This window comes from Mus caroli, chromosome 2, assembly GCF_900094665.2.
Source record: "Mus caroli chromosome 2, CAROLI_EIJ_v1.1, whole genome shotgun sequence".
NCBI lineage: Eukaryota > Metazoa > Chordata > Mammalia > Rodentia > Muridae > Mus > Mus caroli.
The window spans coordinates 111,343,799-111,357,044 of NC_034571.1; the positions used below are offsets into that span (position 1 = coordinate 111,343,799).

Consider the following 13,246-nt stretch of genomic DNA (forward strand, 5'->3'; position numbering starts at 1 on the left):
GGGTGAATTCTAGGCCAGCCAGGGCTCCATAGTGAAAGCCTGTCTCAAATTAAATGAATAGATAGATAGATAGATAGATAGATAGATAGATAGATAGATAGATGATAGATAGATAGATAGATAGATAGATAGATAGATAGATAGATAGATAGATAAGGTGTAGAATCCCAGAACTCGGGACGCTGAGGCAGAGGGTTACCATGAGTTTGAGGCCAGCCAGGGCTATACTGAAAATTTTTGTCTCAAATGAACCAAAAATAAACAACAAAAGAAATTGTTTAACTATTTAAAAATGAATACATTACTATCACTAGGCACCTTCTGATCCTCTGTGTACCTCATAGGACACTTAATGGACTCAGCCACAATCTAGCAGATGACATGTAGAGTAACATCTGGATGGCACCAAGTCCCGAGTCCCACTTCCACTACACTCCAGTAAAAATAAACCTTGCTGTTCAAATATAGAGCAGTTAGAAGTGCCATGTTTTATAGAAGAGGCAGTTATTTGGCATTAAAAATAGACACGCTTTGGCGTCCTCTAATAGCCGGGCATTAGCAATGTGATTTTCAAGTGGAAACAGAGTGACACACTCACACACATCCGACCTGATTCAGCTATTTAAAAAGCCTACATAGGGTTTATGCACTGGTGGCGCACACCTTTAATCCCAGCACTTGGGAGGCAGAGTCAGGCAGATCTCCGTGAGTTTGAGGCCAGCCTGGTCTACAGAGTGAGCTCCAGAACAGCCAGGGATACACAAAGAAACCCTGTCTTGAAAAACCTAACTAACCTACATAGAAAAGTGCAGTGCTGGTGTGGGCCTCAGTTTACTGATCTGTAAAGCAAAACACTAAGAAAAGATCAACCAAAGTTGCCACACTCTACAGAATAGGGCATGTATGGACAGCTGAGGTCTTCACAGCAGCACGTCACAGGTAAGGCCAGCTGGCCAGCTGCTCACACAGCTAAACAGGACCCACAGCACGTTCTCCCGAAGGACCTACAGAACTCTGGCAAGAGCTGGAAATCACCTTTTAGAGTCTCACACATACACAAGAAAGAGTCAGCCAGGAAAGTCCCCGCACACCCAGCACATGACTTCTGACAAGCTACTTTTTGATTAATTATATAAGTCACTTACAAACAGAGTCCTACTAGGTAGCTTTGGCTGGCCTAAACTCTCTAAGTAAATGAGGCTAGCTAGCTTCTGCCTCCCACAAACGGGGATTAAGGGTGTATGCCACCTTGTCCTGGTTGCCTTTTATCTTTTCAAACAATTCCTCATGTGTGGTGGATACATGTGTGCATGTGTGAGGGGAGGCATATGTCAAAGATGGGGTATCTGCTAGTACTCTATACATTATATATGTTTTTTTAAAGATTTAGAGTTATTAATTATGTGTTTATGTGGCAGCATGTGGCACGTGAGTGACAGAGACCACAGACATTGGATCCCTCTAAAGCTGGATCATAGGCAGTTGTCAGCTGCCCAGTGTGGGCAGTGGGAACCAATTAGGTCCTCTGGAAGAGCAGCCAACACTCCTAACAACTGATACATCCCTCCAGCCCCTAATTTTTCATCTAATTTTTCTTTCGAGACAGGGTCTGTCATTGAAGCTGAAGTTTATCAATTCATTTACGAGTGGCTGTCCAGGCAAGCCCCTGAGATCTTCTGTTGCTGCCTCCCAGAAAGTGCCTCTGCTTCTGGCCTTTGAAATGGGTCCCTAAGATCCCTACTTAGAGCTAACTGGTGACTTGTGGTGGCTGGGGGTGCACACCGTTAGTCCCAGCACTCAGGAGGCAGAGGCAGGCAGAAACTCTGAGTCTCAGGCAAGCCTGAGCTATAGAATGAGTTCCAGGGCAGCCAGAGCTATACAGAAAAGACCTGTCTCAAACAAACAAACAAATTCACACTTAGGTCTTTATACTTGGTACAGTGTAGCGAGAACTATTAAAAAAAAAATCGGCACCACCGGAGCTATACCCAGGTACTCTCTTCCCCAGGTCTTTCCACCCCTAGGCTAGCCCCATTTGGTGACCGATCTTGGTTCTCTTGCTGCGGATTCTGCTCACATTCCCAGACATCCACCCACTGTGGTCAGGGGTCCCAAGTCCCAGCAACCCAGTAAAATCCAAACTCTAGAGGCTTGGAATTTATAAGACAGATTTATATCAGTAAATTCTCACCCCACAAAACGCCCACACAATGAACTCAAAGCCAATTGATATTGATATAAACTGCCCACCTAGATAAGACAAATTGTCCCGAAATTATCCATCCCTTATAAGACCTTCATAGCTGCCTATGGCTATCTATGAAATAGTCACATGAGGAATCTGGATCTTCTCCCTCTTCTTCCATCTTCCTTCCTTCTTCCTTTCTCCTCTGTCCACGGGAAGAGAGTAGCTGGGTATAGCTCGGGGTGGTGCCGGATTTTTAATAGTTCCCGCTGCTACAGTACAGTACCACTAAGCCATCCCCTTTCCCTCCACCCCTATCTTTGTGAACTGGGGATTGAACCTGAGGCCTCAGGCCTGCTTGGAATGTGCTCTACCACCAAGCCACAGTCTCCAGTCCTTTCCTTTTACAACAGAGTCTTGAACTCTCTCTATAGCCTTAAATCTGTGATCTTCCTGCCTCTGTCTCCCAAGAAGCTGGGAAAAGGGACCCAGGCTTCAGCCTGCCAGGGGCATGGGTTGTGTGTAGAAAGGCAGGAGGTTCATCACCACCACAGAGGCTGCCACTGCTGGGTGACAGAGGTGGCGGGGCCTGTGATATATTCCCTTCAGTGCTTTGAGGCAGGCAGAGCCTGGACCTGAACCCAGGCTGACCCCTCCAAAGCCTCTCTGTCCCGAGGCACTGGGCTTCGGTGGCCCTACTACTATGCAGCCAGACTGTTCTTCTCAACTCCAAGAAGTGAAAGACCATGACAAGAATGCAACACCTCTGTTGGTAACTCTGGATATCATGGGAGAAACACGTTAAGGCTGTTTGATGCTCCCTCTTGTACTTTTAACACACCTTAGAAAAAAATAAAGAACAGATCTGCTTTAAATGGTTTTATTAAAAACTGTACCACTTGATGGGTGAGAGGATATTTACACATGTATACATATAAAGAACCAAAAAAAAAGGTCAAATATTATATACAGGTTAAAAAATAATGGTCCCCATTCCTTTCCTTAAGGCAGGATGCCCAGACCCCAGGCCAACCAAACTGGGGATGAGGGAAATGCTACATCTCACTGGGTCTCCCCGTGTCAGTTTCTGTGAACCCAGAGATGGGGTGGACATCAGACAACTGTAGAGAAAGGGGCAGTGCAAGCCTGGGGTCATAGACCTCATAGCACCTTGGCCAAAGCTGGCATATATGGAAGAGCTCAGCTTTGCTCTGCTGTCTTCCTTGAGGCTCTGTCCCCTAGGTCTGCAGCCCACAGGAACCCCGGGAAACTTGAGATGACCGTGGCTCCACCCTGTATCCCTCTAGGTCCAACCAGGGTATCAGGCTAGGACAGTCTGTCTCCAAAAGGCCTTATCTTCATAGCAGCCACAGTGGCCACCGTACTGATTCCCCCAAATCCTGCAGAGCCACGAAGGCTGATGTCTTGTTACTCCATACACTGGTACCCCCCCCCCTCCCCCTAGCAAGTCCCAGAATGGGAAAGCTCTCGTCAGAATATTCTCCTCGCTGACCAGGACTGTCACCGTGACCTCACTGCTTAGTTCCTGGAAAGTCTTGGGCAGACAGGGGCCTTGGCTAGACTGTCCCCAACACCCACTCCCTACCATGCTCAGTGTTGGGCTTGGGTTTCACCACTGGGGCAGCAAGGCAGGCCAGCAGGGCCTCTCTGAGCTCTGGAAACAAGCTCTGCCACATAGCTCTGGACACAGCCCATCCCCTGGGGCCCGAAGGAGGTCACCGGGAGGTGATCTTTTTCCACCTCTGATTGAGCAAGACAAGGCCACTGGGGACAACTGAACAGCACAGCCAAACTTTGAAACAGAGAGACAGGGCCAGGCAAAGTGCCCACCCTCCCCCCACTCTCCTGCGTACCACCCCAGTCTCCCTGGGGGAGTCAGTGACGGGACTGGGGGATGTTCCTCTCCAGATCTGTTCACTGGCTTTGAGAAATGCCTCCTGGGGACTGTGAATTAGGAGAGCAGTTTGGCCCTGAATACAGGGCTTCTGTTCCTCTAGGGCATTTCTACACCGAGTTTTCCAGCTCCTCTCCCACCCCCCAACCTCAGCACACCACAAAAGCCTGTTGCCTTCAGCTGGTTACAGGTCACCACACAGGTCAGACCCTCCCTCCCTCTGAATCTGAATCTCCACTCTTCACTAGAGACAGCCAAGCTCCTGGAGTTCTGGAGAGGCAAAGGGGAGGGGTTGTCCAGGGGCTGGACTCGGAGACTATAAAACCAATTCACCAGGCAGAGATCACCGGCCAATTAAAGCAAGCAGCCAGGGGGAACCTCTTGCCTTCTTGAGCTGGGCTGCCAGCTGCCTCCAAGAGGTTGGAGAGAGGGGGCATATTTTTATTTATTTATATTTTACAGTCCTGGGATCTATCCAAGGGTCTCTTGACCAACAGGCAAGCTCTTTATCATTGAGCTTCAACTCCAGCCTGGATTCAGGTTGGAGAAAGATAAAAGAGGGTTTAAGTTTCACCCTGACTTGCCTGAGTTAGTAAGTTTGGTCCCGGCTTGGCCCAAAATGAAGACAGTACATTCTGACCAGCTTCTGCCTGGTCCCAGGCTCAATATTCAGGTCAAACTCTGGGCTCAGTTCTCAGGCCACAGGGTACCCAGCCTGCACCTGGCAAGGTTGCTGAAGCTGACAGTCGTGCCTTAGGACAGATGGAAAGTCTACTAAGTCGTGTTAAAGATAACTGAAGTACAAGGTTCTTTATGGGGAGGGGCACGCATGTACCACCAAGCACATGTAGCGTAGCACATGTACCAAGCACATACCAGAAGCCTGCCTGTCATAGCCTTGATCCAGGAAAGGGGAAGACCACATATGTCCCACACACATCTAAACTGCAGGGAGGGTGGGATGTAGGAAGGCTGGGCTTCACAAATAATTAGTGTGCCTCAGAACCAGTCTTCATAGTCATTACTTGGGTCCCCTCTCCTTGCAAACAGGAACCCACTTTCTTAGCAGACGAACTATGGTATAGACCCTGAGAAAAATGATTGTGGCCAAGAAGAGGTAATATCTCCAGGTCATCTGAGCAGAAAAACACAAAGGCTTATACACATGCCTTAAGGTCCTCCTCAGGACCACTGAGAGTGCACACAGTACCTTTGTGCAAATTAGGAAAGACATCCCTTACTCTGGGCACACCCTGCCCACATCAGGATGTGCAGCCTAGAGAACAGGGCACAGGCTGGACCTCAGCCTCTATGAGCCCCCTCTGTAGGTAGCCTTGTGCAGGGAGAAACCTGCCCAACCTGTACACCCAGGAGATCTGGTGCCCTTTTATGGTACTGAAATCCGCCCCCCCCCCCACTTCTGCAGAATGGGGAGTCACTGGGCTTGTTCAATTTGAGTCTACTCTGAGTTTCTCCTCCAAAGTCCTTGAATAATCCTGTGCTCTTCTTTGTTTAGGGAAGCCATCTTTCTTTGAGCCTTGGCTCATCTTCATTATAGCACCAATGTCTTTCCTTACATACATAACACTTAGGACTTAATTTCTAAGATCAGCTGCTTTTCGTTCCCTCCCTGAGCACTGCAGCGGGGAGAGAAGGAAGGAGCTCCCAGGCAGCTAAGGTCCTGCTGGGTTCTAGAACTCTCCCTTCTGGCCTAGCTGAAAGCTAAAGGAAGATTCAAGATGCGTCAGCTCTGCAGGTTCCATAGTCTAAACATTGTCTGTTACTTCCAAAGTCACTTTTTCAGCTGACAAAGCCTCAGTCCTAGCTACTTCCTGTATCCCACTAGGTACAGAAAAGGAATGGGGGTAAGGGGGAGGAGGTACATGTTTCCAAGGAAACCAAGAGGTCTAGGATTCCCCTGGGACCAACTTATCAGTGGGATGGCTGCTGGGTTCCCACGCCCCCAGCAAGCCCACCCCATCTCCAAGTGCTTATGCTAAGGTGGATGCAGACAGATCCAGTCCAGTCATTGGCAGGGTCTTCTGAAAACAGAGCTGACAAAGGCACAGGCCACTGGGTACAACGGCATGGTGACTGGCTACTTGGCTCCAGCAAAGGTGGCAGTAGTTTGCACCCTTGGGGACCAATCAAGGGGCTTCCATGTAGGACCAAGTCAGACTTGAAGCCTCTCAAGTTTGATTCATTTTGTGGCACCTTTGAGGGGTTCTTGGAGAAGTCCGACCCTCCCTGAGGTCTTCCGGAGGTTGACAGCGTCTGAGTAAGAATCCCTGAGCCCATGCGGTGGGCGCTGGCTGTGCCAAGTGGGAACCCAGACGTGAAGCTGGCTAGCCAAGGCACAGTTGTTCTTAGCCAGGAAGCTCCAGACAGGGTCCTGATGGGCTAAAGCCATGACCCATCAGGCACAAAGGAAGGCTGACACGTTTGATGGTACTGGGAGCCTAACCTGACTTAACCAGCTCCGGTAGCAAGTCTCAGTCCACTTCCTGGAGAACATCACCAACTGGTCATCTTCAGAGCCTTAGGAACTCTACCAGCAGACACAGCTGCCTCTCCTTCAACAGTGTTTGACAAAGGCCCCCATCCCCAGTGGAGGTTCTGAACGGGGAAAGAAGATCCCACTGGGGCATGTAATATGTACACATGGATAGAAAATTAAGGATAACAAAACTTGACAAGACAGTATCTGTCCTCCCAGAATGTCTGTTCCAGACTGCATTTCTGGTGATCCATCCGACTAGGGCGGTCCAGCCTCACCAGGGACCCACCCCTTCCCTGTTTTCTTGTCTGTTCAGGGCGAGGTTTTGAAGGAAGAGGAAGACCTGCCACCACGCACGGTCTCGGTTCTGCTGGTGCTGTAAGGAAAAGAGATGACCGTTAGGTGTCAGGCCACAGGCTCCTTACTGGGTCCCCAACAGGCTTCCACTGCCAGATCTCAGGCTGGCACCATTGTGCCATCCAGCAAACTGGGGGACAAGAGACAAAACTCCCAAGACAACTGCAGTTTGGGTATTAAAAACACCACGCTGGGCTCTGTGTACTGAGCACGGAAGGATCAGACTTTCTCCCTTGCTTACAGGATTTTTCCAGAGTTTAGCCAAGTACTGCTTTTAATCAGATTGGCTCCTGACACCCCCCCCCCCAACTTTAGCTGCATGAACAACAATCTTGCTTGAGCGAGAAAGACAAGAAGTCCCTCCCTCTCCCCCATTCCAAAGGAACACAGAGAACAAGAGAGGGGAGGGGAGGGGGAGCCTCCATCTGCAAGTGATTTGACACTGTGAAGGTCAAAGGGTTAATCTTCAATTTAAACCACACTGCTGAGGCAGCAAAAATCTGATTTCATCCAGTACAAACACACACACACACACACACACACACACACACACACACACACACACACACTTGTGTGAGGCAGCCAGCCCTCTCCCCACTTCAGCATCCCCAGCTCCGGGCTGCCCTTTTTATAGCTGCTTTTGACAGTAAGCCATAAATAATCCCTCTTGGAGGCTTTCCTACTGACTGGAGCCAATTAAACGTTAAGCAAGAACACACTTGAAAACAAAACAAAAACAAAGAATGCACACCAGCTCTGGAGGTTATCCCAGGTCCTACCGTTAGGCTGGGAAGCTAGGGGGCAAAGTTCAGAGGTCAAAAGCACAAAGGTTTCTGGCTGGTGTCCTGTCTACACAGGTATCATTTCCCAGAGGCCAGCAAAGGCCTGAAGGGGACAAGGGAGCCCTGGAAGAGGCAGTCTTTGTTCTCTCCTTGTCTGTCAGGGCTGGGGCCTCTCCATGGGGTCCTTAGTGGACAGGGGAATAAAAACCTAGTGTGCAGAGAGGAGGCCGGCACAGGCTAGATTCAGATTCCTTCAGTGCCCAGAGAGCAAGTGAGTTTGCGAGAGGTGTCCAGGGAGCATGGGGGCCATCTCTTAGGCAGTCCTTAACCACAACCCTTGTTGAATCAGCTCCTGCCAGGCAACGCCTCCTCACATGGGAGAAGAGTAAGAAATGCAGGTCATATTCCCAGGTTTCCTGGACTTCTGAAGCTTTGAAGTTCCATCCAGTTCCGGGTTTCCCCAGGGAACCAAGCCGGCTGTGGGTCCTCAGCCACAAAAAGAAATATAATGTCTAACTGAGGTTGACACAGACTACCCCACCTCCACGGCCATGGTGGAGGGGAGTGTGTGGTGGATAGGCGAATGAGTGGGGACTAGTGCCTGCCAAGCCGGTTAAGGGAAGTGGGGTGTGCCACCGAGAAGCCTGGCAGAAGGCGTTGAGGAGACTGATGGCTTCCTCATGTTTTGTAAACAAAGATGAGCATAAAGAGGAAACACACCCAGCTTAACAAAATCTGGTTCCAGTAGAGCAGCCTGAACTTCAGCTGCAAAGCTAGAGACTAGGGCAGTGACAGCTGGGAGAGCTCCCTCCTCCACCGTCCCTCCCCACCTGCTGTCTACAACAGGTGCAAGGGTCATGAGTGGAACAGGAGACCCCAGGAAAAGACGGGTCCCCAGAGGGGCCAGTCTGCTGGCCTCATGAATCCCCTCAGGTGCCTGCTTGAAAACACAGAGTGATTTGCAACAAGAACAGAGACAGACTGTGGTAGTTCTATACTGAGTGCTCTCCACTCCTGCTTTGTAAGGTGTGGTCCCCAGGATAACAGGCACTCACTAGAAAATGCTGACCCGGGCTGGAGAGGTGGCTCAGCGGGTAAGAGCACTGACTGCTCTTCCGAAGGTCCTGAGTTCAATTCCCAGCAACCACATGGTAGCTTACAACCACCCGTGATGAGATCTGATGCCCTCTTCTGGTGCATCTGAAGACAGTTACAGTGTACTTACATATAATAATAAATAAATAAATAAATCTTTAGAAAATGCTGACCCATTGAACTGGAATGTGCATTTTCAACAAGATCCCCAGAATTCTGAGGTTTTCGGCACAGTACAAGATAAAAAGCATTCTTCTATTTATGGAAAAGTCCATCACCTCCCAAACCCAATGAAATGGATCCATATTATCACGACCATCTCAGATGAGATAACTAAAGATCTAATCCAGCCATCAGATGGCTAGTAAGTAGCCAGGACTGGCTAGAACGCAGAGCAATGTCCCTACCTATGGTCATTGGACATCAAGTACCGTCAGTCATCACTGTTTGTGCCCAAGAAGATCCTCCATCCTTCTTTTTGCAACATCACTCAAAATACTTAATGGCCAAGGAAGGAGACCATCTCTCTATAACTCAATGCCTGCACCAATCCCATCTCTATGGCCTTGGTTCTCTCAAATTCTACCAACAGAGGTCATTTGCTACAGAGGAGGCTTCCTGGGCCCCCGAAGTCTTCTGGAAGTAAGACAAGGCAACAACTTCACCCCATCTTTCTGCAGAGTTTAGCATCCGATAAGCATCTTTGAGCTGGTGAGTGGTCAGATCGAATGGCTGAAGACTTATGGGGGTGGGGCAAGCATGAAGCACACAGTGGGGTTCACAGCCTTTAATACCACACAGCACCATGCCCCTGTGGTGAGGTTTCAGGGCTCACAAGCTAGAAAGAAGGCACTAATGCGGGTAGTTAGAGCGTCAGATCAGGAACCTAGAGAGCCTGGCTCTAGGCTGGATCCCTCACTGTTTGTAAGGAAAACACTGGTGTTATTATAGGTAAATGACTTCTAAATCCAACTATGGCACAAGACAGTGTTCAGGCTCCACCCATGCCAGCAGGGTCAGAGTGTCCAGGGAAGGGGCCCAGGAGTGTACATACTGAACAAGCTCCATGAGGAACAGTTGAAAAATCGGAAGAGGCAGACAGGCTAGATATCTCAGTGGTTAGGCATGTGTACTGGTCTTGAAGAAGACCCAAGTTTGGTTCCCAGCACCCACAGCAGTGGCTCACAACCACCAGTAATTCCAGCTCCAGGGGATCTGGCACTCTGGTCTCTAAGGACACCTGCACTCACGTGCACATGACCCAGACACAAACACATGTCAAACACAGACACAAACACATGCACATAATTAAAAATAATGAAAATAAATATATTTTATTTAAATCAGAAGGGGGCTGGGACTGTAGCTCAATGGAAGAGTATTTGCTCTTAGAGACCCTGAGTTCAATCCCCCAGTGTGGCAAAAACAAAAGAAAGGAAGGAAGGAAGATCAGAAGGAAAAATATACAAACATTTAAATAATAAAAGCAATACACACTCATTGTAGAAATACTACAAAATATAAGAAAATACAGAGGAGAATATAAAAGCCAGTAATGATCATACAGCCTAGAAGAAAATACTTCATAATTTGGCACCTTCTTCAGAGCCTTTTAACCTCTTTCCATTAAACCAGTGTCTTGCCCTGGTGGCAGAGCCAAAGGTAGATCCTGCCCAGGTGTCTGAGCGGCAGCCAAGCAGGCCACAGACAGGCTTTGGAAACCATGAAGGTACTTTCCAACCCCAAGGAGTTTGTGGCCACAATTGCCTTCAGGAATACAACACAATGCCAAGGGCTGAGTCCTGTCGACTGTCCCAACAGTGCTTAGGCAGGCCTGGACACTGGTTAGGGAGAGCTGAGAGCCTAGCCCCGAGACCCTGAGCACTCTCCAGGGCATAAACCCAGCCTGGAATATTGTGCTTAGGTCTATCCTGAACACCCCAAAATAGACCCCAAAGCAAGCTCCTCTATAATAAACCAAATATTTCTACGAGTCAAACAAAAGACACTGATGAGAAAGGACCCGAAAGGAGAGCCACTGCAGAGGAAGGAAACCTGCCTCTACCAAACAGGATGAAGGACACAGAAAGCAGAACAGTGGACAGCACTTGTCCCTCCAAGGGAACGAGAAGGAAGGGGAAACCAGGAAAGACTCTGCCAGCCTCTGGATCTCAGGCAGCTGGCCAGACACCCAGCATACAATCTGTGATCGCCGAGGGCAAATCCCTGGAACAGGGCCCAGCTCTCCCTGACAGGCATATGTGCCTCGCTAGGGCTGGAAGCTCCTAGAAACCGCAATGGAGTGACCCAAAGATTAGAGACTGGGAATAAGGGATGGAACACTTACCCCAAGCCCCCCCCCCCCCCCCCCCCCCCCCACACACACACACACAAAGCTTTAGACCGGAGAGCAAAGGGAAAGAATGGAAAATGTTCAAGGGGGCTGACTATATGACTCAGAAGATATAGGTGCTTGCCACCAAACACTAAAACCTGAGTTCAATTCCTAGAACCCCCAGGGCATGACAACAACATGCCTTTAATCCCAGCACTGAGGAGGAAGAGGTAGGTAGATCTTTGTCAGCCTGGTTTACATAGCAAGTTCCAAGCCAGTCAAAGCTACATAGTGAGATCCTGTCTCAAAAAAACAAAAACAAAAACAAAAACAAAACCTAGAATCCATAAAGAGGAGAGAGGGACTCCTGAAGGTTGTTCTCTGAACTCCATTACACACAGATGCCCCTACCACCTGAAACACAACAAAGAAACAAACAAAACCCAAATGTTTAAGAAAGAGATCACGAGTAACCCCAGAGCCCAACCAGAGGTCAAACTCTCTTCCTGCTATGATGGGGGAAGGGCAAGTGTGTGAACAAGACAACTGAATGTTTGGCGACTCGTCCCGGGCAGTAGGAAGCTGGAAGACTCACTGGGGCTTCTTGACCGATGCACATGGTCTGACTACAGAAGAGTCAGACCTGCAAGATGACCTAGGTATCTAAGGCCAGGGATACCTAAAGTCTGCCCAGGTGAAGAGATCCTTTATGTGATAGACTCAGCCTCTTGTCTGGGACAGGCCAAAGAGTAAAAAGAGAAGGAAGAGAGGGAAGGGGAAGGAGAGAAAAGGGGCTGGATCTAGCTGCAGGTCGGATTTGACACAGTTAGGTTACACAAATCAGACTCTGCCTGGTCCCTCAGGGCCTGTGCATTAAGCACAAAGCATGCCACCCCACCCCCACCCCCGCCCTCCCTGGATAAGAATCTCCCTTTGCCTCTCCCTTCCAGATTCAATTCCTGCCCTCTGGGAGCTTCATGTGTCACCAGCGTTCCAGAAACCCCTGTGGCTAAGTCACCCAAAGAATGAGAAAAAAGAGGTTTCCAAAAGATCTAACACTTGAAAAGCAAATTTACCAAATAGCAATTTGTACCATGTCAGACTCAGGGTGTTTGTATCTCTGCACTGGGTCATAGGACAGACAGGTATTACCAACCCTGTTTTACTGATGGGGAAGTAGGGTCTCAAAAAAAAAAAAATTGGGGCTGTAGAGATGGCTCAGTGGTTAAGAGCACTGACTGTTCTTCCAGAGGTCCTGAGTTCAAATCCCAGCAACCACATGGTGGCTCACAACCATCTGTAATGACATCTGACGCCCTCTTCTGGTGTGTCTGAAGACAGGGACAGTGTACTCATTATATATATATATACCAAATAAATCCTAAGCAACTTTGATGAGTCTCTCAAGTCCCTGACCCTGACTTCTGGACCCCAAGCTATTCTTTTTAAAGATGAAGGCAGGACGGGAAGGAGGGAGGAAGGAATCCCTTCCCTGGAGAGGTTAATAGCACTTGCTATTCTTATAGAGGACCTAGGTTCAATTCCCAGCACCTACATGATGGCTCATAACTAGCTCCAGTGCTGCTGCTGCCCTCTTCTATCCTGGGAGGGTAGCCAGGTATCTGCATTCACCTGCTGCATAGACATTACCTCCAGGCAAAACACCTACACGGGTTGATGTAAGAAAATTATTTATTTACAGTGCAGTGCTAGGGATAAAACCTAGGGCCTTGGGCAGGCTAGGCAAGTAGGTACTCTACCTCTGAGCGGTCTCTCTGATCCTATACAGCTTTTCTTTCCTAAATGTATTGCGGTATCAGCCGGGCATGGTGGTGCACACCTTAGTCCCAGCACTCAAGAGGCAGAGGCAGAGGCAGGCAGGACACTGAGTACAGGGCCAGCCTACTCTACAGAGCTAGTTCCAGGACAACCTTGGCTACACAGGGAAACCCTGTCTTAAAAAAAAAAAAAAAACTCAGTGTTTACTCACATTATGCAAACAGAACTGCTTCCCTATTACACTTAAAGGCATTGTTTCCAGATTGTTAACTATTCAGAAAGGATGATGTGGACCACAAAA

General features: G+C 48.8%; 1 protein-coding gene across 1 annotated transcript in view; it reads right to left on the reverse strand.

The window, feature by feature from the left end:
* Positions 1-3,049: 3,049 nt before the first annotated feature.
* The window catches only part of Bmf (Bcl2 modifying factor), a 20,529-nt gene continuing 10,332 nt past the window's right edge, over positions 3,050-13,246 (reverse strand). Inside the window, exon 5 of the mRNA XM_021150201.1 lies at positions 3,050-6,973. Coding sequence (XP_021005860.1) covers positions 6,872-6,973 — 102 coding nt within the window. The 3' untranslated portion in view covers positions 3,050-6,871. The remainder of the gene's footprint in view (positions 6,974-13,246) is intronic.